Source organism: Spizellomyces punctatus (assembly GCF_000182565.1).
Source record: "Spizellomyces punctatus DAOM BR117 chromosome Unknown supercont1.2, whole genome shotgun sequence".
Lineage (NCBI taxonomy): Eukaryota > Fungi > Chytridiomycota > Chytridiomycetes > Spizellomycetales > Spizellomycetaceae > Spizellomyces > Spizellomyces punctatus.
Genome location: NW_015971538.1, coordinates 815,096 through 836,429, shown reverse-complemented (window position 1 = coordinate 836,429; position 21,334 = coordinate 815,096). Strand labels below are relative to the sequence as shown.

The 21,334-nt window shown below is 48.0% G+C and overlaps 10 protein-coding genes and 1 non-coding gene across 12 annotated transcripts; 6 read left to right on the top strand and 5 right to left on the bottom strand.

Annotated features, from left to right (window-relative positions):
- Positions 1-23: 23 nt before the first annotated feature.
- On the top strand, positions 24-4,197 carry SPPG_01198 (uncharacterized protein; the record flags this gene model as incomplete). Its single annotated transcript, XM_016749527.1, has 13 exons — positions 24-343; positions 406-801; positions 862-982; positions 1,059-1,104; positions 1,175-1,242; positions 1,301-1,480; positions 1,546-1,626; positions 1,686-1,856; positions 1,915-1,996; positions 2,054-3,113; positions 3,173-3,342; positions 3,406-3,515; positions 3,590-4,197. 13 exons carry the CDS (start codon positions 24-26, stop codon positions 3,998-4,000), a joined length of 3,216 nt encoding a protein of 1,071 aa, XP_016611779.1. The 3' UTR covers positions 4,001-4,197.
- On the bottom strand, positions 4,036-7,020 carry SPPG_01197 (protein phosphatase 2A structural subunit TPD3). Its single transcript, XM_016749526.1, has 13 exons — positions 6,647-7,020; positions 6,336-6,487; positions 6,092-6,273; positions 5,954-6,020; positions 5,799-5,879; positions 5,586-5,741; positions 5,388-5,502; positions 5,176-5,320; positions 5,010-5,110; positions 4,829-4,950; positions 4,541-4,756; positions 4,227-4,480; positions 4,036-4,166 (listed from the first exon to the last, which is right to left on the bottom strand). Coding segments are annotated over exons 1-13 (1,761 nt in total). The 5' UTR covers positions 6,816-7,020; the 3' UTR covers positions 4,036-4,165.
- A 63-nt stretch (positions 7,021-7,083) lies between these two features.
- Positions 7,084-9,441, top strand: SPPG_01196 (glycolipid translocation protein). Its single transcript, XM_016749525.1, has 5 exons — positions 7,084-8,026; positions 8,097-8,263; positions 8,330-8,413; positions 8,478-9,117; positions 9,181-9,441. The coding sequence occupies exons 1-5, from the start codon at positions 7,128-7,130 to the stop codon at positions 9,257-9,259; spliced, it is 1,869 nt and encodes a 622-aa protein (XP_016611777.1). The 5' UTR covers positions 7,084-7,127; the 3' UTR covers positions 9,260-9,441.
- SPPG_01195 (uncharacterized protein) lies at positions 9,229-10,168 on the bottom strand. The gene is made up of 2 exons (XM_016749524.1): positions 9,985-10,168; positions 9,229-9,893 (listed from the first exon to the last, which is right to left on the bottom strand). Exons 1-2 carry the CDS (start codon positions 10,064-10,066, stop codon positions 9,454-9,456), a joined length of 522 nt encoding a protein of 173 aa, XP_016611776.1. The 5' UTR covers positions 10,067-10,168; the 3' UTR covers positions 9,229-9,453.
- A 1,059-nt stretch (positions 10,169-11,227) lies between these two features.
- SPPG_10023 lies at positions 11,228-11,315 on the top strand. Its single transcript has one exon. It is a non-coding gene; the product is annotated as a tRNA-Asp (tRNA).
- Positions 11,316-11,552: 237 nt separating this feature from the next.
- On the top strand, positions 11,553-12,953 carry SPPG_01194 (uncharacterized protein). Its single transcript, XM_016749523.1, has 3 exons — positions 11,553-11,662; positions 11,721-12,168; positions 12,229-12,953. Exons 1-3 carry the CDS (start codon positions 11,636-11,638, stop codon positions 12,504-12,506), a joined length of 753 nt encoding a protein of 250 aa, XP_016611775.1. The 5' UTR covers positions 11,553-11,635; the 3' UTR covers positions 12,507-12,953.
- SPPG_01193 (uncharacterized protein) lies at positions 12,736-14,436 on the bottom strand. Its single transcript, XM_016749522.1, has 2 exons — positions 13,966-14,436; positions 12,736-13,879 (listed from the first exon to the last, which is right to left on the bottom strand). Exons 1-2 carry the CDS (start codon positions 14,250-14,252, stop codon positions 12,967-12,969), a joined length of 1,200 nt encoding a protein of 399 aa, XP_016611774.1. The 5' UTR covers positions 14,253-14,436; the 3' UTR covers positions 12,736-12,966.
- Positions 14,437-15,012: 576 nt separating this feature from the next.
- On the bottom strand, positions 15,013-16,124 carry SPPG_01192 (uncharacterized protein). The gene is made up of 4 exons (XM_016749521.1): positions 15,990-16,124; positions 15,760-15,932; positions 15,474-15,672; positions 15,013-15,414 (listed from the first exon to the last, which is right to left on the bottom strand). The coding sequence occupies exons 1-4, from the start codon at positions 16,054-16,056 to the stop codon at positions 15,149-15,151; spliced, it is 705 nt and encodes a 234-aa protein (XP_016611773.1). The 5' UTR covers positions 16,057-16,124; the 3' UTR covers positions 15,013-15,148.
- Positions 16,125-16,223: 99 nt separating this feature from the next.
- Positions 16,224-17,152, top strand: SPPG_01191 (uncharacterized protein). Its single transcript, XM_016749520.1, has one exon. The coding sequence runs from the start codon at positions 16,229-16,231 to the stop codon at positions 16,556-16,558; it is 330 nt and encodes a 109-aa protein (XP_016611772.1). The 5' UTR covers positions 16,224-16,228; the 3' UTR covers positions 16,559-17,152.
- Positions 17,099-19,701, bottom strand: SPPG_01190. Of its 2 annotated transcripts, none has more exons than XM_016749519.1 (8): positions 18,889-19,701; positions 18,701-18,823; positions 18,426-18,645; positions 18,175-18,357; positions 18,023-18,093; positions 17,889-17,955; positions 17,553-17,835; positions 17,099-17,479 (listed from the first exon to the last, which is right to left on the bottom strand). In XM_016749519.1, exons 1-8 carry the CDS (start codon positions 19,425-19,427, stop codon positions 17,217-17,219), a joined length of 1,749 nt encoding a protein of 582 aa, XP_016611771.1. In that variant the 5' UTR covers positions 19,428-19,701; the 3' UTR covers positions 17,099-17,216. The 2 variants fall into 2 exon arrangements, with proteins under 2 accessions (XP_016611771.1, XP_016611770.1); XM_016749518.1 differs by having other exon boundaries at positions 18,426-18,633.
- A 99-nt stretch (positions 19,702-19,800) lies between these two features.
- SPPG_01189 (uncharacterized protein) lies at positions 19,801-21,015 on the top strand. Its single transcript, XM_016749517.1, has 2 exons — positions 19,801-20,577; positions 20,634-21,015. The coding sequence occupies exons 1-2, from the start codon at positions 20,149-20,151 to the stop codon at positions 20,790-20,792; spliced, it is 588 nt and encodes a 195-aa protein (XP_016611769.1). The 5' UTR covers positions 19,801-20,148; the 3' UTR covers positions 20,793-21,015.
- The last annotated feature ends 319 nt before the right edge of the window (positions 21,016-21,334 follow it).

Genomic DNA, 21,334 nt, shown 5'->3' with positions numbered 1-21,334 from the left:
GTTGACGACGCCTACAGCAAGACATGGCAGAACGTCAACCACTGCTCGCATCGGCAGGTGTGTCTTCTCGGCCTCCTGCTCCCAAGACCAAAGGAGTTCATCCGGTCTGGTCACCATCCGGGAAGAAATGGCTAAAAAAACCCACAGCAAGAGCACGACCTGGACGTAATTTCGACGACGGGCCCGTCTCGCGCAAGAGGGGTGACAGTAGCTCTGAAGATGAAGACAATGACTGTCATTACTTGGATACGGGAATTACAGGAAATGTAGGGGAGAAAATCAGACAGCCTTCGGCGCGGGAGCGCTGGGCATACTATCTGGACTATACAACCCTGGGCCGATGGTTAGTAAAGCTGCAAAACCTCTAACGTCTTCTGGCAGCTTCTCAAATTTTGTATCCGATAGGTGGCATGTTCTCGATGCCGCGTTGAATGTTGCATTCGTTCTGCTCTTTGTGTACATGACAACCTATATCATTGCTCCAAAGCGAGGTAACCCAAATCTTCCTCCACAGCGACCAGCACCCCCGCCCGATGGTCTCTTTGTTGCAGACTTGGTGCTTGCTTGTGCGATACTGACCCAATGGCTACCGAGGGTTTATTTATCTTTGGATCCAATGGCAGACTTGGTCTCATGGTTCTCTCTGGTGTCCTTTTTGGCGACGTTGCCGGTTATATGGGCGTTCGTTCAAAAGGACGACGCGAAGTCAGATTACCTTGATGCAAGTCAGGTTCTTGCGTTCCTCTACCCCTTACGATTCTGGCGAATGCATTTATCCATTATGATGGTCTTTACGCCAAGGTAAGTCTGTGCTGTCCCGTGATAACGGACCTTCTCAGAGTGATATAGCTTCGTCCATAGCAAAAACGTCGCCTTCAATTTCTCCCCGATCACGCAGAAAGCCGTGAGATTGGGTCTCTCCATTTTCAATACTTTAATCACTGTGACTGCTTGGGTTCATATTTGTTTGTACATAATTCAGGTCAGGAATCTGTTAGTTTGCATTGGATGTGAATACCGTACTGAAACTTAAACGATCATATCATCTGGATTTCCAGAAATATTATGATCTTAGTTTTTTTGATGTGTTTTATACAATCGCTGGTAAGAATTTCAAAGCCATGGGCTTTCGACCATTCACGTGTGTCGGTCCTCTTATTAATACGTTGTATAGTCTCTTCAACGTCCGGGTTGAGCACTCAGATCATACCAGACAATCCATTTAGTCGCATTGTCATCATGGTAAGTTTGACGAATGCCTGTGTTTGCTTGCAATAAGCACTTACGAAACGCATTATAGTACGTGATGATAGTGGGGGCGATATTTATTCCCACAAATCTTGCCGACCTTCTAGCATTGATTCGTAATAAATCGAAATACGACCGTTCATACAAGTCCACCAACCGCTCACATGTCCTAATTGCGGGTAATTTTGAGATCACATCATTACGCGACTTCCTGTGGGAATTCTTTTGCGAGGTTGGCATATCCTTGTTGTAAGCACTTTTCAAATTGCGTGAGGGTTCTCACCAGTTGGAATCTAGGATCATGGAGCAGCCACGATGACGACGCAGGTTGTGCTTTTAAATCCCTACGAACCCAGCGAAGAATTGGAGGCCTTACTCGTGAGTTCAATAATGGTGCAATGATTGCCGGCTGTTATTGACCGATGCATTGTCCTTAGGCCGATCCCCTCTACTTGAGTAGGGTTCGGTATGTAAAAGGGAGTCCGATGTCTTTCAGGTCTTTAGAAAAGGCACAGGCTTCCACTGCGAAAGCATGCTTTGTACTTGCTTCACGGTTGTCGGATAAGCCCGCCGTTGAGGACGATGCCGAGACAGTAATGACCGCCCTTGTAAGTCGCGATGAACACTGTTTGTTGGTGAAAACAAGGTGCTCACATTAGCGTGCAGGCCATCAAAAAATTCCATAAAAAGGCCAACATTTTTGCGCAAGTCATATTGCCCGGTAACAAAACCCACTTTCAGATTTTAGGTGCGTGAGATCTTTCCTGTCTTCATAACCTTCAGCATAGCTAAATTCAATCTTCAGCGGATCACATACTGTGCATTGATGAGTTCAAACTTGGAATGCTAGCACAGAGTTGTTTGGCACCGGGATTCTCCACACTCCTCTACCTCCTTACCACATCCATCCCAGACGCCGTGAAGAAAGCGCTGAAAAGCAAGAAGCGGTTGGCTGCCTGGGTCGATGAGTTTGCGGATGGGGCAGAAATGGAGATTTACGCGGTGACTCTTTCTTCAGCCTTCGCTGGAATGAGCTTCCCTGAGGTTGCTGAAAGAGTCTATATGGTCCACTTTGCTGTCTTGTTTGCTGTCGGGTTTAAGACAGATGACTCTGAACCGTGGATTGTGATGAATCCCCAAGACTATATCATCAAGGGCGGAGAAACTGCGTACATCATTACCACTCAAAGTGCAGTCGCCGAAACCATTGCTACTCAAGGTGTGGTGCTAAACGACGTACCCGATACACCGGTAGGATCTTTGTGGAATGGTGTTGGTACAAGCTGGAGCAAGGAAGCGACTGTGGATATGGGAATATCACAAATGGATGGCGATCAGGAACAAGGAGCATCATTTTACGATGATCGAACTGAAAACCCATCACGATCTCCGCCAGTCAAATCTTTCTCGTCAGGGTCTTTATCGGCGTCTGCGAAGGATGATTTGATCAGTTTCGGGCAAAAGGCCCGACCGACTGCTAGCGTTGAACAAGAACCGCCATCGGCCGCGTCAATTCTAAGCAGTGCGCTACCACGCGGAAAATTTAAGGAATCCGATGTTGCGCCGACAGAACCCACCACAGTCTCGGTCCCGGATAGTGTCGTGGATCATGTGCTAATATGCAGTTTGAGTCCTACTTTCCCTCAAAATCTGGCATTTTTCATCGCCCCTTTCCGTCACAAGGATCTACGGCCTATTGTGATCCTCTGCGCCGAGGAGCCTGCTGCCGATCAATGGATAAAATTGGCTGCTTTCACGGAGGTCTATTATATTGTTGGCACACCGCTGCTAAGAAAGGATTTGCAGAGGGCTAAAGTGGAGAAAGCTTGGCGGGCCGTCATCATGGCTAATCCTCAACAACCAAAGTACGTGTTCATGATAGTTTTAACAGTTTGCTTGGCTAGTGTACTAAACCATATATTAGTGTGGCAGACCGTGCGGCTGATGCCCAAGCCCTCTTGTCCGTTTTGAATGTGCAGGCAATGACATCGGTCGTAGATGAAAGGCACATTTTCACAATGGTAGAATTCATCCATGCAGAAAATGCCAAGTTCATCGGTCATGGGGAGAAATATTATAACGATGGTGTACATGGTACGGTTTCCTATCTGATTTTGAAGAGAACTGACGGAACATTCTGACTGACCTGCAAATTAGGGCACAACCTGATGCCGTGCTTTGTAGCCGGCCACGTTTTCTTCAACGCCATGTTTTCCTCTCTATTGTGCCAGACATATTATAACCCCCATCTTCTCCATGTTCTCAAGGTAAGGCGTGCATACTTTACCCAGTTACTTGTGGGCCTTTTGATCAAAATTGTAATCGCTAACTTGTCAATAAGCATTTCATCTTCAACGGAACCCATACACCACCACAACATACTACCACTGCGGAAGCCCACCCTACCACCTTGTTTCGTTCCGATAGCGCACCATCGTGGTTCAATTACCTTGCCCATGTTAGGGCGCCTCAACCCTCACATCCAGAAAACGATCCCGATGACAAATCACAAGTCCACGGCAATCTGTTTCAGATATCGCTCCCAAGCGATGGCCGCTTCACGGGTGTGAGCTACGGTGCCTTGTTCAGGTCTCTGCTCCGAAATCATCGAACGTTGGCATTGGGATTGTACAGGAGGACGGTGGAGCGCAACAACCTGGTAAAATATGTGGTTGTGAATCCCAGGCCATCGTTGCGAGTTCGAGAGGACGATCTGGTGTATGTTTTTGCGGAGAAGATTCCCATCTGGTGATAAGGCACTCTTCAATGTAGATAAAGGGGAACCGATTTTAGATAGATTAGGCAGAACTAGTAGATTTTCATTTTTTATTCTGTACAGATGAACTTCGTTCATTGGTTGTCCATAGACTTAACACATCACGACTCTCCATACAACTAGAGAGATATCGTCATTCGCTCTGAAATAAAGAATCATTAATGTTTTTACGCTGCGTGTCCCGCTCGCTATTAGACCTTACCACGCAGCTGTCGTCGCACGTTGGGCAAAATACCTCACATCAACGTCACTGTCCTCTGCAAGTTTCGCCAACGCAGGCTTGATCTGATCATTAACCGCAGTGGAAAGATTTGCTTTCCGCGCCAGGGGAATAATTTGTTCAAGAGATTTCGCCACATTGAATCGAATATTGGGGATAGGGTCATTAGCCAAGTTGCCAATGGTAGGCAAGATGAACTCTCTCAAAGTCTCCCCGTTGGAAGCGTGTGCTAACGTCTAAAGAAAAGGGCTGAAATCAGAACCCGTATAAGTGATGAAATCAAGTTTGCATCTTACCGTCAACGCAAAAACGGTGGTCATGCGATAAAGATAGTTTTGATGTTGAGCCATCTGGAGGATCTTGGGAATAATTGTCTGTTTCGCCCATTCCACTCCGAACACCTCCGTCAGCTTTCGCAGGTTTATCGTCGCAGCCTCACGGATTGAAAACACGCAATCACCGAGCCATGACATGCACAAATTTCCTAGTTTTTCGTCAAAGAATTCTACGCCCTTTGTTGAGAGGGAAACCCCATTTGTCAGTGAAGCATTCGGACTGGATTCGAATAACGATAGGAGACCTACCAACTGTTTCGCCAGAAGGGGGATGTTTTCAATAATAGCCAATCGCACACGCCACTGCTTATCCTCTGCCAGCTCTACGATGGCCGGTAAAAGGGACTGAGACAAGAGATCAATGCCGATAACTACGTTGGTCCATTATTAATACTCTGGGTTTCTGCTCCAACACACACGTTCGACGAACCTTCATTCACGCGATCCAGCTTGGAAATGATGTTCAGACGGACTTCCGGTGCGTCGTCCTTTAGTAATTGCAAGAATAAGGGGAGGAGGTGTTCGATGGTGCTGTGATTCACGTTTAAACGCAACCCTCAAAGAATAGTTGAAACCTTTGACCAGACGCCACCCACTTGTCTTTTCCAAGGAAGGGTGCAAGACCGCTGATTTGGGTAGCAAGAGCGGCGCGGACATGTTGAGAAGTGTCAGTCACGAGTTCCTTCACGCATGGTAGAATCTCCCGCAATACGGAGTCCTGATCGATCAACGTGCTGAAGCCTACCGCAGATATTCTGGTCATCCGCGTCGTCCCAAACGAGTAAGTGCATGCACAGGTCAGACTCACCTGGAACCTGGCCTGCAGCGGCCGTTCGAACTTCAGCCTCCCCATCCTTCAGAAGATGCACGAAAGCCGTGATCAATTCCTCTCGTACAATATCCGCCCCAACTGCTTTTGCCAGCTAAAATGGAATTATAGATTAAGCCTTGGCTGTCGCTCTCTTGTATAGAGCTGTAATACGATTCAACCGTGGGCAACCATTACCTGCACAAATTTGTCAGCGATCATATATCGTACTCTCCAGGATTTGTCCGTGCACATGGTACGCAAGGTATCAAGGATTTGGGTTTTGTTTTCATCGGGTGTCAGAACTTCTGCAATTGCAATCAAGCTCTCCACAGTCAGAAGCCGAACAGAGTCCTTTAAGCGCGATCAGTCGATAGTCCATTTTTACCACACCAAATGCTTACGTCATACCTGCTCATCCGCGGCCAAGTTTTTGAAAAGGGGAATCATTTCAGACAATACGTTATCTTTGGACACTTGTTTTGTCAATTTCTGATGGATCCAGGTGAGATTCAGCGTCGATATCCATTTTTCGCCTGCCCGATACAGCAGAAGGGAATCCTTACCGCCAAATGTGTTCCAGCCGCTCGCCGGACCATTGGTGTATCATCATGGCAGAGCTGCGCGTACAGTCTACGTAATGCAATTTTTTTAGCCATATTCAGGTATTCTATCGAACTGGATGCACTGTCGCCGAAAGATACCTCCGCAATTCTTCTTGTGTGGCGGGAGTGGAGAGTTTATATATAGGCGCGTACAATCCGCACGCACTCGTCCGACTTGTGAACCAATCTCCGATGGACAACCTTTTAACCATAGGGATGTAATGCTCTTCTATCTGTTGCTGGCTAAGAACTACCCCAATCTTTGCAATTGACTCCACAGCCTATTACGAGGTTATTACGGTTTGCATAAGCTGGCGAGTTTGCTCCTCATCCGCATTCCCACCTTGTCCCTCACGACGGTTTCCTCCACAGCGGCCAAAGTCTCCAGAGTTGGGAGTAACAGATGTCCGTAGTGAGGTCCGCCCAGGTAATCAACAAAGTTTCCAAGCTCGTCCGCCAACGCCAACAACACTTCGTCCTCATCATCAATCGAGTCTACAAACAGGAAGAACGTTAGCCTCCCGTATTGAGGCAGATGCACTTCACATTACAACAGCTGCAACTTCTTCCGCATCCCACTTCCTCCCACTATCCAAATTTCAAACTCAACGCGTGGGGAGCGGAGACGGCAGCGCGTTTACTAGGTCTACCCACCTTCAAGGAAGGGTATCAGTTCTTCACGCGTACGTTCAGGGCCCAATGCAAGAGCAATTGTGCTCAGACGGCGCATAGCACCGAGACGCAAAGTGACATCTTCGTGTTTTAGCTCATCAATCAGGACCGCGATGGGGTACAAGCTCTCATCCGTTTCCTCGGGGTTCATCGCCGGCTCAGATCAAACGGGTGGTCAGAATGGATGGATGGATGGTATTCGTCGGTAGTCGATGCAATCGTCGAGGGGATGCTGGATGGAAGGAGCGGATGCGATAGAAGGGCTTTGATGGATGGATGAATGGATGTGGATGGCTGGGGGGGCGTGTATCGGCTACCCGTCGCGTTCCCTCGCTAGCGTTCCCGCCGCCTTGCTGCTGTCAGCGTTACCAGACTGCCGGTTCCCCGCCATTGTTGTTTTGAACGCGTCCGTCACTCAGCCAGCAGCTGTTCCATTGGACGAAGATGATGAGATCTTGAGAATATGACTGCGACAGCAAATAACGCGCCAGCGATGGCTACCAAGGATAGCGGTGGAGCACTGTCATCGAGCATAAAGGGCGCTGGATATCTCTTTTTGCTTCAGCTTTCCTCCAGAGCAGCCACATTCCTACTGAACAATCTTGTTCAACGCGTTTCCTCAATACAAACGGTTGGGATTGCCTCGGACTTGGAATTATTGTCCGGCACAGTGTTGTTTTTGTCGAGGGAAAATCTGAGAATGGCTCTGCTGCGGACCACGGAAGCCGACTCTCCGAATGTGTCGGATCCGTCTACGAAGGGAGAAGTGGACGTTAGTGCAAATGGTCTGGTTGGTAACCTGCGAAAAAGGAAAACTGGTAATGCGGTACCTAAACCCTCAGAGGAGTATATGGGCGGGAACGCAATGCAGCAACAGAAACTTATCAACCTATCCTACTTGCCTATATTGGTCGGCGTATTTCTCGTCGCGGCGTTTCTATGCTATCATTATACAGTACCGACGCACGGGAGGCCAATGGGTGCATTGTGGGTCTATCTTCTTGCTGCAATTGTAGAGCTAGGAAGCGAACCGCTGTACATCTTGTGCCAAAGCAGATTCTTGTATGATGTTCGAGCAAAAGTGGAAGGCACGGCCCTGTTAGTGCGCTGTGTTACGACATTCGCTTTGACCATGACCATTACGTCGCTCAAGTCTGCATCGATTTTTGGGTTGAAAATGGGCGGTGCCGAAGCCTACGCATGGGGCCAATTGGCGTACGCAGCTTTTCTGATCCTTGGTTACGTCCGCGCCTTAAAGCGTCAATCCGTGATGTCACGATTGTCATATAGCACTGAATCCAGCTCCGCTAGCCTATCGCATTTATTGCGTCCCTGCAAAATCAGAGAAATAACTGGGCATGGGTAATCTGGCGCACAGTGCATCCTCGAACGTATCCAAAGGCCGGAGCTAGAGCCTTGAAATCACGTTTAGGAAAACGGAATCATTCTACTTGGACCCGTATCTTTTGTCAGTAGCAGGAAGCTTTACTGCACAATCAGCCCTCAAGTATATCCTTACAGAAGGGGACAGGATCCTACTCATGTGGATGGGTCGCAATAATGACGAGAAGGGCGCGTATAAGATGGTGTCCGACCTGGGTAAGTTTCGTTATGCGCGGGATGCATACTATTGACGCATCTAAGAAAGCGGCTTCGGAATTTCAGGCTCGTTGATTGCACGAATAGTCTTCCAGCCATTGGAAGAAACCGCTCGAGCGTTTTTCTCTAGGACACTGAGCAATCCCACTGGTTAGTGATGTCTCTCATTGCGCGCGAATCAGCCCAAATTGTCGAACCCTTGAACAACAAATAGGCGTCCGAAAAGAGTCTCTCGCAACTTCCTTAGATCTCTTATCAACGTTGATACGCTTTCACTTGTGTCTCGGCACCTACTTCGTCTTTTTCGCTACCAATTACAGTGGAACCTTGATCAGTATCTTGTACGGCAACACCAAAGCCTCCACACCAGATATCGTTCTTGCCCTGTCCATCTACTGCCTTTATGTCCCAGTAATGGGCATAAACGGTATTACAGAAGCCTTCCTCCAAGGTGTGGGTGATTCCCATACGATAAAAAAGCAAAGCTACTGGCTTGTGGTGTGCTCCGCGGTATTCGCACTCGTGGCTTACGTCACGATGAACCTTTTCACGATGGGTCCTGGAGGACTCGTTGTGGCGAATATCGCCAATATGATTATGCGGATATATTTCTGCTGGCACTTCATACGAGAGTTTTACTTGCAGTCAAGGAAGTGGGAACAGCCCTCGGACATGAAACGATCACTGTCGGTGAAGGAAATGATTCCGGGTGATGGCAAAGTATATGCGACCCTGGTTGTGTCGTGGATTGTGACGTATATATTTCCTTTGTTATACGGATGGGATACCTGGAAGAGCAAGATTTTGCATATTCTCCTCGGTGGGGCATGCGCTTTTGTGACGTCCGCTCTAATGTAAGTTAAGGCTGCTTTGACTATCTATGTGCGGAAGCAAATAGTAATGGACAGGTTTTCTAGGTACGCGTCAGAGAGACAGAAGCTGTTTGGAAAGCTGCGAGAATATTACCGGAAAGCAAAGAGTGGGAAAGAATATTGATTGCATGCAATGGGCCATCGAACTGTTGAAATCTACGCTCGTCCGCCCACCGCCATGCAGAATTTTATAATCAGATTATTGTACATGAATCGTAAACACATCTTTAATCAAGTAGCGGATGCGATTCCGCAAACAAAGAAAAACTGAAAACATCTACCCCCCAAAAAATACCCAAACTACAGCCAAGCCTCCCGTCATCGTTCTGCCGCCTTCCTTTGCACGTTTCCTGCGGGCATTCCAGGTACAGCCCCGTGCCCATTTATTCCCGCCCCCATAGGTCCCACAGGCACCATCTGTCCGATTTGTCCCTTTACGCCGTGATAACCACCAGCAGCCCAAGTTTGCACACTCTGTCTCCTACGTACCACGGCTGCTGCGATTCGTGCCTGAGCCTGCTGCATATACATAGGGTGCGGGGGTAGTGGGAGATCATAGGATTGCGCGACATGCGCTGGATATGCTGTCAAATCATGTGGAAGTGGTAGGGGATGATGCGTTGCGATACGAGGACGGAAATACGTTGGATATCTTCTCGTCAGGACTAGGAGAATATCTAGGACACGTTCGCCCAGAAAAAGGAATTGCATGGCTAACCACCGGAGTGCTGGGGAGCCAATATGTTCTGTAGCAAATTCTATATTGAGAGTAAAGTGCGGCCCAACACTAGTTGTGTCAATTCCTGTAGATATGCACATCCAATTTGGTGAAGAACACATTTGACATACCAAAATCCCCAGATCGTCGTAGGCCTGCCAATAATGTGGCAACGAGTAGAATATCAATTGCTGCTGGAATGATGCGTGGCATTGGGTTCTTTTTTACAAGGTAGGATGGTAGAGAACAGTTGTGTTAGGAAAGGAATTATATGCGCAGACTCGAAGAGCAAATGCGCGTCATGCTCGGCTGACGACATTTCAACGCGCTCAGTCCAAATGAGGATTTTTGGGATGGAAATCGTCGATTTTCAACAATCTTCTTGTCTGCAAACGTTTTCAACTCTGATGGGTGAGCGAGGATTCAGCATCAACAGCTGCCAGTGCTGCCTATACAGAATTCAGATCCCTAAAGAAATCGACTCCTCTCCGTAATCCCATCGCATCCGTCTCCCATAATGCCACTGTTCAGTTTATTCAGGAGAATGAAACGAGGCATACGTGGACAATAAATTGAGCATCCGCATAACTCTGCATATGGAAGCATGTCCATTCCTTGATTAAATCTATGACTCTTTCAGTTTGTGCTTCAAAATGCCCGCGGCCGCTCAAAAGCCTTTCACCTAGCGGGATGAATATTGCGTCCTAGAGCAGTGAGGAGGGAGCATGATGCGGCATGCAAAAGAGAACCAACCTTTGTGCCACTTTCTTCAGTGGTGGGAATTTGTTAGCCAGACGCAGTCAGACGCAGCCTTCTTAGCCAATCAGACGATCAAGGAGGTGACATGCAGATTATTCACCAGGGAGGCGACATCTGTAAATGGAACGATGGCCCAAACTTGTCCATGTGCAGCCTGCTTTCATCCTGTCACGAATGCATCAACTCACATGTGAATTTGGATAATGCCGGAGTATCTTGCATTCTGGAAAGGCGGTTGCCATACAAAAGACTAGCTAGAGGCCGCGTGTATCCTTCGACCGTGCACATACGTTTTGCTGGAGTCAATGTCTTCTTTGCAAGCAAGTCTTGGGTAGATCCCACACGATATTGATGCGACTACCCAATCGTTTGACGACATTAACAAGCCCCAGGTCCGAAAATGATGACTATTCTGTATGATTTTATCAACTATTGACAATAAGAAACGCCCAACGATCGCACTAGAGCAGCATATAGGCCACGACGCACGGAAGCTAGCCACTTTTGCAGATATCTCACTGTCAATGTGTCCAAATGAAAGGCTATTAATGGACATCTCAGATCTGAGCCTCTTACATTTCAAACAGATATTATCCATGCGACGGAGATAACAAGTCCCAAATAGTATAGTGGCTAGTACCTCCGCCTGTCAGTCCAAAAGACCAGAGCGCGGAAGACCGGGGTTCGATTCCCCGTTTGGGAGTCATAAGAGCTGTGGTTGCATTTTTGCATCCTGCGCGGAGGAGATATCAGCCAACTCAAATTCCCGAACCCTGGTCCGTCTTCAGTTTCTTCTCTGCAACGGCGATGGATCATATATAGATAGATAGATACGCATTGTAATAAAGAATTATAAAAGGTGTTGGTGCCTGCAGTGCTGTTATCTTTGCATGGCCCTCGTTCTTTGAAAGTGATCTTTGGGAAGTCCCGTGACTGAGCCCTCCAAACGCTTGCAATTGTACAAAGAGATTAACTTGTCAGGTTTTGGTCCAGCAGTCTAGCAGCCGAGCTGACGCAAAAAGTATGCGGCAAGAAGACGCTCGTGAAGAGGCAAGTGTCCCGCGAGATTCACTCACCGAACGGCAGATTTCTCATCCCAACATCTTAGGCGCTTCGAGAAGCAGCTGCTGTCGGGAATGCCAAGGTTGTCCAACACTACCTTACGGCTGGGGTGAATGTAGATGCACAAAACCGGGTCAATAAGTGGACGGCCCTTCACTGGGCTGCTCAAAGGAGTCACCCAGATATTGTTCGAATACTGCTGGACCATGGAGCGGACACTGATCTACAAAACACAAAAGGCCAGAAGGCTGCAGATATTGCAAAGGGAGCGGAAGTACGGCAGCTTCTCAATGTCTCTCCGGAAGAGGAATCTGTGGAAGAATCCAACACACCGAAATTCGTCCCTAGTTATCTCGCCGCACCTGCCTTTGATACCCTTTACTCTGTTCCATTGGATCAACAACCATCATTCGCATCCTCCGCTGCCACTCCCGTGCAATCGTCGCCAGTATCCAATAGACCACCGCCACCTGTAGATCAAGCACCTGTTCAAGGTAATTGAGATGTTGATTGAACATCTGTTGAACACGCATTTTGTTTATCCTTGAAAACAGCAAAGATCTCAGAAACAGAGAAAGAATTGCTGGTCTACCGATCCACTCGAGACGAATCGAATCTCCTTGGGGCCATTTTTGTACCTTCATCCAGCACGCTATCAGATACCGTTACTCAGATCAAGAATGAAATAGACGATATCGCCTCTGAGTTTACTCTTCGAAGGCATACCGGCACCCACAGTATACCTATTAATTCAAAGCAGATGCAAGCAAGGACGTTGCAACATTTTCACGGAAACGACGATGCTGTTGTAATACTTTACAGCGAACCTTAAATCACTTTCCTGCTTCTCAGGGAGGCGACCTGTGGGATAATCTTCGAGGCGGATTCTTGCGAAACTGAAGCATCGACAAGTTCTTTGATATGTCCTCAGGAAATTAGCGGCACTCATGTAATTTAAGGCGTTGAATGGGGTAATCCACTTCTAAAGTGACTTCTGCTTTACAATTGAGCGCGATGTGAAAGAGCTTGGAGCAACTTCAGCTGGTAGAAACGGACTCATTGTCAACTTTAGAGGTAATTTTTAGATATGGTAGGGAGAATCTGACAGTTGAGCTGAAGAAAACTACGTATTTCACAATCGTCGGATAGACACGCCCCTCTATAGATATGTATCTGCTTTCAGAACATGCTACAGAACGTGATACACATCCAGTCGTACCTAGAATAGGAGCTACATAAGCATACTATACTATGTCAGCACGCTATGCGAACGCTCATCCGATCTGTTACTATCAACCGCGGGGGCCCTTTCTGCTGTCGCTGCTCATCTGCAAAACTCTTTGTGATGCATGTTTGATAGGCGGCAATGGACCATGTACTGCTTCCATTATGGTCAAAGGTGGCGGCTGCTCTTGCGCTTGTTTAGCCCACTTTGGATTCGCTTTCTTGTTTTGCTGCATACCAGCTTGCACCATGCCGCCACCCGCCTGCATTGGTCGTACCGGCCCAGCAATGAACGGCGAGGTAATACCTGGGTAACTCGTTTGCATTCTCTGTGGAGCTAGGACGCGGAGCGGTGTTGCGTCCGGTGGGAGAAGGGAGATCTGAGATGGCTGATGGTAATGGTGCTGTGAGGGGGGTGGATGATGCGTAGGTTGATTAGAATGGTCTGTTGGGAAGGCGGCCGAGAAGTTTGTAAACGATAGTGTAAGAGGTCTGGCCTGAACACTCTGTTTGACAACAGGGGTGGGCTTTTTGAGCGTTGGACGTGGTAAAATCGGCGGTAGGCGCTTCTGAGTATGAGGTTTCGACGTTGAAACCGTGACGGGTGGTTGTACTGGCGGAGGGAGTGAAACGGGTTCCGGCTCTTTTACGGGGACTTCATCTATCTTCTCTTCTTCCGGCGGAACGGGTATTGGAGTAGGTTCTACCTCAACGGGTGGCTCTGGCACTAGCTCTTCCTCAGCCTTCTCCTCCACGTTGATCTCGTCCTTGCCCAATTCCATCACACCTGATTTCCACACATTATGATATGGCAATGGGTCCACCGCTTTTGGCGGCATGACTGGCACAGTGGGTTCCTGGACCGTTTCCTTGGGCACATCCATTGGTTGAGTGAGATCCGCCATGGCGGTTTCAAAGTCGTTTGTCCCCGGCTGGAAGCCATATGATTGCAGTTCCGAGGCATAGGCAGCCATAGCTTCGCTTTACATGTGCAGATAGATGCCGATGAGATGTTCGAACACTAAGTCATGCTTTGTGCATTTAAGAGAAAGATGCTGGCAACCTACTTCAGTTTCTTTTCCTCGTCACCTAAATCTACCACTTCCGTTCCTTGGTCCATATTATTCTCGTCATCCAGTCCTGCAAAAGCGTTCTCGATCCGCTTCATCGCCAACAGGGCATATCCATGCTTGATTTCCTGGGCACGACGGTTGAGCTCCATAGCTTGGGCTGGGGTGACGGACATTGCCGTATCGAGATCTTTTGGAGGTTCTGCTGGTAATGCTGCTTCATCCTGTTGCTCAATAGCAGGTACCTGCTCGGTGGCCGGAGGTGGATCAGCCGCATCCGACATTGCCGTATATTCTTGTAACAATTGAAAGGTCAAAAGTTTAGAGTAAAGATCCAAATAGGAAGTCGTAGCATCCTGTCATATAATGCGCTAAAAAAAGGGTACCGATAGAGGTATGCCCTCGTGGGGCTTCGTTAAGCAAACGGTTGATTGTTCCCTCCGGCACATATCCTCATTTTCTGATCGTGATGTTCCCGAATATAGCGTTGCATAGGATATTCGATACCATGGACAGAACAGTCAATAGCTGACCACAGGTGTTTTAAGACATGTGTTCTACATGAGTTAAAAAGCGTACAATGTGATTATTTTAAAACTTGGAATAAGCTGCAGCTTGAACAGAAGAGCTCTCCATGGTAAGGGTGCTGTTACATGAACGTAACATGGAGTGAGCGAATACTAGTTTACGGATCCCGCTCTCTAAAGCTCAATTTGGATGGCATGCCAGTTTCTTCTGCACTCCTTGGCTCTCACAAGTCAAACGAGTGGTGGAGTCCCAACATGACGTCTAACTGAAAACCCGCTCACATCCGAATGGCGATTCAGAGATTCTGCTGGTGTCGCCACGTTAGACGGGAGTGTGCTTCTTGTCGAAATATGGGCGACATGATGCCAGTTGATGAGACAAAATGTCAGGACTTTACTGGAAAAGCTTATAAGAAAAGCCTTCATATGTTGAGGCTCGTTTGTGGTGAGGAAGATAGTCCCAAGATAACCACAGTGACCAAATTCACTGGTGCAGAGAGCCGACCAGAGCGCAGTCTTTCCACACATGTGCAGATGCGTACCATATACGGTTCATTCTATTTGAACAAACACGCTCATCAAGCACAAACCAGTCCCTATAATACAAATCACCCGCTGTACACTAACTATTTCTAACACAACCACGAACCTCCCTATCGTTTGGCATACTCAACGGTCATCGGATGTGTCGGGGTTAGCTTGAATCCATTTAATACGCCTTTGGCCGTTTCAGCCTGGGCGTCACTCTCATACTCGACAAATGCAATGCCTGATTTGCCCGGAACAAGTCGAATCTCTTTGAATCCGGGATATTGTTGGAACAACATTGCAAGCATATCTTCGGATACGGATGTGGGTAAATTGGTGAGGAAAAGAATCCGGTTCGGAGGGTTGACTTGTGTTTGATCCGATGCTTGTGCTTAAGACACAAGTCAACGATTATCTTCTGCAGAGCCCTTGACAATATTGGCAACCTACCATTAGCAGATTCGGCCTCCTCCTCTTGGCTAGTCTGTTGATCAGACCGTGTCCTTTTTGCTTCGCTTTCTTCTTCATCCTCACGCGGTCGCTTCTGTGCTGCGGGAGTAGTCGATGGAGCAGTTTCTTTGGCTGGCGCAGTGTACACTCCCTCATGGAATCTCACGGCATTTGACTTTGTTTTCGCAAAGCTGATTTTCTAACATGGAAGGTTCCCATGTGAGTGCCCGTCCCCGATGTAGCCAAAGCAACCCGAGAGGTCAACTTGCACGACCATCCAACATACCATGTTTTTATCGAAAAATGGGAATTCCTGTAAAGCTCGCATGGCGGTCGTCGCGCTTGAGATATCTCTAAACACAACAAAGGCCTGACCACGCATTTTTATAGTTTTCAGTGCTACGACGTCCAGAACGTGTCCATGCTGTGAGAAAAGGTAGTAAAGATTCCTGCGTATGTCTGGGATGAAGTCAGATTCATGCCCCGCCACTGAGTCAAGTTTTGGCAACATCGTACCTTCTTTCTGAACCTTTTCGTTGAGATTCCGAATGTAAAGAGTTTGATTTGGTGGTATTGAGGTCATTCTGGCTAACGACTATCCAAAGAGGCTGTTGGGAGATGGGTGTTGTCTGCAAGGGTGGGGTTGGAAGTTGGCGATCTCGACGCAAGCGCTTGACCTGTCCCAGGGAAGTAACCATAGCAACATCGTTCAAATGCAAAGGCCTCATTGGAAGGGTCTCTGTCTCCCCACCATCATGTCGGCCATCAACAGACCTCACATTCCTTCCCTCCGTCTCTTCCGTGAAGCTCTGAGAGTTATACGGCTGCAAAGAGGCTTTGGCATACCCACCTCCACAGTAGGCAGAGTACTGGCGAGAAACGATCCACACCGGCGAAAACTAGCGTCGAACCTTCGACAACTGTATGAGCTCTACCGGGAAGAATCTGATCCAAAAAAGGTGGAACATTTAATAGAGATGGGTAGACATGATTTGGAGGTTTTGAGGGCTCTGGCAAAGGCGGATGAACTAGGGCTGGGACGTCGGACAGGGGAAACTGTTGGTGATAACGCCAATACGACGTAAGAAAGACCGAATGACATATTAAGAACTGGCAGATGCTTCCAGGACAGGAATGCATATGTATTGCCATCAAAAGGTTCGAAAGTACAGTCGAAGAGACGGTAAGACAATACGAGAGGGGAGTGGGTGATTTGGATGGTGTCCGCTTCACAGCCACTACCATACCCTTTTCACACCTCGCTTTGCCGATCGTGCCGCTCTTCGCCCTTCAACTCCGGATTCCTTTGTTTCGCAAACCGATACGTAGACCCTGCGTGCTGTAAGCAGCTCAGACACAGGCGGTTTGAAGGGATCTCGATGTCGCATAACTGAGCCACGATCGTAATGGCATTTGGTGCGTATTTTCAGGAGGGGCTTTTGGGATGAGCAGAGCTGTACGAAATCTGACAGATAGTGTAAAAGACAGTATCCAGCTGCCTCCAATCCAAATCATTTCTCCGCGGTGTCCTATGGACAGGCCCTTGATGTAGATCCAGCTTCTTGCTCTGTTAGTGTAGAGGCCAACTCGTGCTTTACAAAATTACAAAATTGCTGCTTGCTACCTCAAGGTCTTTACAAACATGTTTGTACAAAAAAAAGAGGTGGTCAAAAAATTACACGGCAAAATACCCACTAAAAGGACGAGATCTCAACTATACAAAGCACCTCCGTCTCTATCGCATCAGCTCACAACCTCCACCCCTTCCATCAGATCCTCCTTCTCCGCTGCACTTTCAAGCTCACTTCCTAATGGTTCCTCATCTAGCACCTCGTCCTCGCCTTCCCTTGCCCCCTCATTTGGTACAAGGGCGGGAGAAGATGGAACACCTACACCCATCCGATCCACCCCAAGCGTCGTATCGTCCCGTCCGCTTCCCCCACCTTGATATTCGAGCATCTCGCGATCATAACGCTGTACCTGTTCCAAGAACAACGCTCGCCATCCTGTAGTTTCCAGAGACAACTGATATCAACAAAAGTATAGCAAGCTTCGTAGGAAAGCCAATCTGGCACTCACGTCCTTTCTCCTCCTCGCCCAAGCCTTTCCATCTTGCACCCAGGGCCTTTGTGAGATTTGTCAATCCTTTTTCCTCAATTTCGGCCTCCTCTAACCCTTCACGCTCCTTTTTTAACTGCTCACGACTCAAGTCACAAAATAGCATAAAGGCATTTGCGGGCCGTCGCGGCGCGTTTGGATCGATTGGCTTCTTTTCTTTTCGCTTCACTGGTTTTTTGATAGTAGATGGAGGTGGGATCGGTTCTTGTTCGGTGTCGGAGGATGGACTACTTGGAGGTGAGGACTGCGAGACATTAATAAAGTTAGTTTCCTATTGTCTTGCCTGCTGGCACTCACTTCTTTCGATAAAGGTTCCTTAGGTATGCTACCTTGATGTACGAATTGCAGTCGCTCGTATAAGAGACTGATTAAAATGTAAGTTTGCGTGATATCCCTCGTCGCAAATATGGTGATGCAAGCATTGTACACACCCCCGCTCAAACCGCAATCGCGAAAGACGCTTTTTCGTAACATCGTACTCTTCTATCATTTTTGAGTTTTCCTATTACCGACACAAGTCACCAACCATAAGAACAGAAGGTAATAGAAAAGAATGAAACGTACAGGGAATCCAAATCCTTACCTCCTCAATTTCATGAATCTTTCTCTTCAACTCACGATACTTTTTTTTATACTTTGCGTCAGAGTATACGCCGCTCTCTTTTGACCTTTTATGTTTCGTTTTACGAGCTTTGATGCTAGCCCCCTCGTCGTCTGAATCTGTCCCGTCGCGAGAAGCAGGATTTGGTGATGTCCGTGCAGAACTCTTAAGGAAAAAACTGCAGTATTAGCCAACAGACCAGTACGACTCCTCCTCAAAAAGCTGCCACCAACTTTGTAATCCATCTCCCACACGTCATCTATTCTTGGCGTCTGTTTCTTTGCTTCGGGTAGCACTAGCGGGGATGCAGTGCGCGAGACAGAAGCGATTGTAAGGGGACTGGGTTCGATATCGTGTTTGACGGATTGAGAACGGGATTTAAGAGAAGTGGAAGGTGTGACGGGACCTAGTGATGTGCCTTTTCCTTTCGGGAAGCATTTCCTGTTCGATGGGCTGATGAGGTTGAAGATGTGATCGAGAAGCGGTAAACAACTTCAAAAGCATTTACCCGCCAGACTTGAGGAAATTGGAACAGAGCTTGCATGGGCAATTGCGATGGTCATGTGAATCGTCATTCACTAACCACAGCAAATGTGGTGTAAACTCATTTGTAGATCGATACTTTGATCCGCTATGGGTAGATGCAAAAGGATATTAAGTATTTTCACCAATTACTGCAGATGTGTCCGTTTTCACCTGGGGTGACCAAAAATGAAAGCATCCGCCCGAAACTTTTCGCTTTTTGGCAGTCGTGATTTACTAGGGTCCTCCTCTGTAGATACCGCCTCCGTTTTCGCAGCTGCCGCCAAGGACCCTTCACTTTCCACGTCAATAGTAGTTCCACCGTTCGCGCCAGTTGAAGAGCCTACAGCGGGAGATGGAGCCGAGGAGGCAGCAGGTGTACTTGGAGTACTTCCAGGCATATGTTCCGGCTTTCGACTCTCAAACATTCTGTAATGGTCGGGAAAGCGCCTCAAGAATACATTGTTCTTGAAGGCTACTCCACCATGTCTTATAACCTCGGCCATATCCACGCCTGGTATCTTTTCTGGGCTTTGTATGTAGGCGTCTTTCAAAGCAATAGAGAGCTTGTCCAAATATTTCTGCACGCGTGAAGGATCGCATTCAACATAACCACCAGCAGGTGCACGAGGGGATTTATAGACTGTTGGGTAAAAATCTGGTGTCCCATCTGAGAAGACGGGAGGATGGAGTTCGTTCAGGACTAGGGGCATTTTCAACGGATGCGGAATTCGACACCTGTTGATGTAGTGGTTACTTTGGGGTACTTCAAGTCGCGACAATGGTGCGTTGTTTCACTTGCTTCTTTCTTGTTCGTTGTGGGAATTCCGTGAGCCTGAGTAAGGTAGGACTGGTTGCCGCTGGAGTTGGTAAACAACCCACGTCGACTCCTCTGGACTGCGACCCGGGTTGCCAGCGCGAGAAAAGCCAACCTGCGCACAGCGGGGCGGCTAAGCTCAGATGCTCCTGGAACGCGTTTGTTCGTCGATGTTGTCCGCCCCTCCGTCCGCCTGGTGAACGGAACCCACCTGCAGGGGCAACGCTTGGATGGAGCAGGACGTTTGGATGATGGCATTCCAGATCGTAGCGGCCGCATGGTCCAATTCCAATTCTCGCTCAGGAAGGGAGTTATGGCATTTTAGGACAATGATCCCCCTTCGGAGGTGCTCAACAACAACGGACTCTTATCAAACACAAGAGGACAATATGTTTTTTGTTTTCAACAATTACTTTAAACAACGCTTGGCAGGATTGGGATTTTGGCATAAAGATCCGACAAAAGCCTAGTGTTAAAACTACTTGGAGCTTGCTCAACGACTAAGCGGGACTGCTAATGGATCTGCGCGTTTGCAAAAGATCTTGTTCACTAGATTGACATGGCACACCAGTAGCCCAAATAACCGGCTGACGCCCTCATAACGGCAACGGCAAAGAATGTCCTTTGGGAATCCTCACAATTCCTCTCTACAATCCCTTCGCTCCTCTACCGCCGCCTGGATACCTCAAGAGAAAGAGAGCTCTGGCACGACCGCAGCAATTTCGACAGCATCCAAGCATACCTCCATTCACCGGCCGCCCTCTTCTTTCTTTCCGGCGCAGCATCCACTCCCTTACCCTCTTGCTCTGTCCAATGTATCAGCGCTTGAAGCCCCAACTAAGATAACTGCATACTTCCCAAAGCTACCGGAAGGCGCACAGGCGCACCAGACTTTGTTGGTTGGAGCAAACGCTGCAATAGCAGTAAAGAGGGCATGTAGAGGACCTCAGGAAAGAACACTCGAAGATGTAAAAGTGCGACAAGCAGCTATTGATGCCCTTCAAACGTCGGGCGTCCTTGCCCTGTATCTGGACTTTACTGACATGGTGGGTACGGTCCAAAGAACTAACGATAGCAATATCTAAACATCGTTTATCATCAGACACCTACACAACTCCGCAGTGAGATTACACGATACCTCTCCTGTCTTCCATCATCCTTCCCCCGAATCTATCGAGAGTTTTCTCATCTATCCATAAACAAGGCGGCAGATGCACCACATGAGGAGGCACATGCCAACAAGCGCCCTAGAAATTCCTGAACTGGCAAATTGCTCAATTCGATAACTAGAATGCGTCAGTATGGTTGGCAGCGTGGACGTAAGGACGGTCTTACGTCGCCGCTCCGCAAGATGGCACGGATCAGAAGATTGCCGCGTACCCGGAGGTTAGGTTAAGCTCCGTCAACTATACTAATAGAAGCTCTGATCATGGGATGGCCAATAGATATTGTACAGACTTTGAATTACATGAATTGCCCTTCCACTTTTCCATTGTACGTAGTCGCAGGGAGGAAAGCGCATGCCATATGCCGAACGTTATCTCCGCAACGAAGCTGCACAAATGCGTGAATTTCCATATTCAACAGCCGAAGAAGCTTCTCAAACATGCAATAGCGGGTCACCCTCCCTTTCATTATCTACACCTTGCATACTGACTTCCGGACAATGTGGGCACGGTTCTCTTTAGGAGACTCCTCCACATCATATTTATCATAATTGTCGAATGATGTGGGCCATATTAACGAGTAACAAAGGTGCGATTTATCATCGTGGCAAGAGGTCCCATACTCCCTTCTGTTTCT

Excerpts from the sequence above, each read along its gene's own strand:
- SPPG_01197 (XM_016749526.1), bottom strand. The coding sequence starts at position 6,815 with ATGAACCCCGAGGAAACGGATGAGAGCTTGTACCCCATCGCGGTCCTG. Across the intron at positions 6,274-6,335 it reads AAACCGTCGTGAGGGACAAG|GCTGTGGAGTCAATTGCAAA; the intron begins GTGGGAATGCGG and ends ACCTCGTAATAG. Across the intron at positions 4,951-5,009 it reads GCTGGATCGCGTGAATGAAG|TTATCGGCATTGATCTCTTG; the intron begins GTTCGTCGAACG and ends GGACCAACGTAG.
- SPPG_01196 (XM_016749525.1), top strand. The coding sequence starts at position 7,128 with ATGACTGCGACAGCAAATAACGCGCCAGCGATGGCTACCAAGGATAGC. Across the intron at positions 8,264-8,329 it reads TAAGATGGTGTCCGACCTGG|GCTCGTTGATTGCACGAATA; the intron begins GTAAGTTTCGTT and ends TCGGAATTTCAG. Across the intron at positions 9,118-9,180 it reads TTTGTGACGTCCGCTCTAAT|GTACGCGTCAGAGAGACAGA; the intron begins GTAAGTTAAGGC and ends CAGGTTTTCTAG.
- SPPG_01195 (XM_016749524.1), bottom strand. The coding sequence starts at position 10,066 with ATGCCACGCATCATTCCAGCAGCAATTGATATTCTACTCGTTGCCACA. Across the intron at positions 9,894-9,984 it reads ACGACGATCTGGGGATTTTG|AATTTGCTACAGAACATATT; the intron begins GTATGTCAAATG and ends CTCTCAATATAG.
- SPPG_01194 (XM_016749523.1), top strand. The coding sequence starts at position 11,636 with ATGCGGCAAGAAGACGCTCGTGAAGAG. Across the intron at positions 11,663-11,720 it reads AAGAAGACGCTCGTGAAGAG|GCGCTTCGAGAAGCAGCTGC; the intron begins GCAAGTGTCCCG and ends CCAACATCTTAG. Across the intron at positions 12,169-12,228 it reads AGATCAAGCACCTGTTCAAG|CAAAGATCTCAGAAACAGAG; the intron begins GTAATTGAGATG and ends CCTTGAAAACAG.
- SPPG_01193 (XM_016749522.1), bottom strand. The coding sequence starts at position 14,252 with ATGTCGGATGCGGCTGATCCACCTCCGGCCACCGAGCAGGTACCTGCT. Across the intron at positions 13,880-13,965 it reads GACGAGGAAAAGAAACTGAA|CGAAGCTATGGCTGCCTATG; the intron begins GTAGGTTGCCAG and ends GCACATGTAAAG.
- SPPG_01192 (XM_016749521.1), bottom strand. The coding sequence starts at position 16,056 with ATGACCTCAATACCACCAAATCAAACTCTTTACATTCGGAATCTCAAC. Across the intron at positions 15,933-15,989 it reads CGAAAAGGTTCAGAAAGAAG|ACATACGCAGGAATCTTTAC; the intron begins GTACGATGTTGC and ends ACTTCATCCCAG. Across the intron at positions 15,415-15,473 it reads GGAGGCCGAATCTGCTAATG|CACAAGCATCGGATCAAACA; the intron begins GTAGGTTGCCAA and ends TTGTGTCTTAAG.
- SPPG_01191 (XM_016749520.1), top strand. The coding sequence starts at position 16,229 with ATGTCGGCCATCAACAGACCTCACATTCCTTCCCTCCGTCTCTTCCGT.
- SPPG_01190 (XM_016749519.1), bottom strand. The coding sequence starts at position 19,427 with ATGCCCCTAGTCCTGAACGAACTCCATCCTCCCGTCTTCTCAGATGGG. Across the intron at positions 17,956-18,022 it reads CGATTGCGGTTTGAGCGGGG|TCTCTTATACGAGCGACTGC; the intron begins GTGTGTACAATG and ends CATTTTAATCAG. Across the intron at positions 17,836-17,888 it reads AGGAACCTTTATCGAAAGAA|TCCTCACCTCCAAGTAGTCC; the intron begins GTGAGTGCCAGC and ends AATGTCTCGCAG.
- SPPG_01189 (XM_016749517.1), top strand. The coding sequence starts at position 20,149 with ATGTCCTTTGGGAATCCTCACAATTCCTCTCTACAATCCCTTCGCTCC. Across the intron at positions 20,578-20,633 it reads ATCTGGACTTTACTGACATG|ACACCTACACAACTCCGCAG; the intron begins GTGGGTACGGTC and ends GTTTATCATCAG.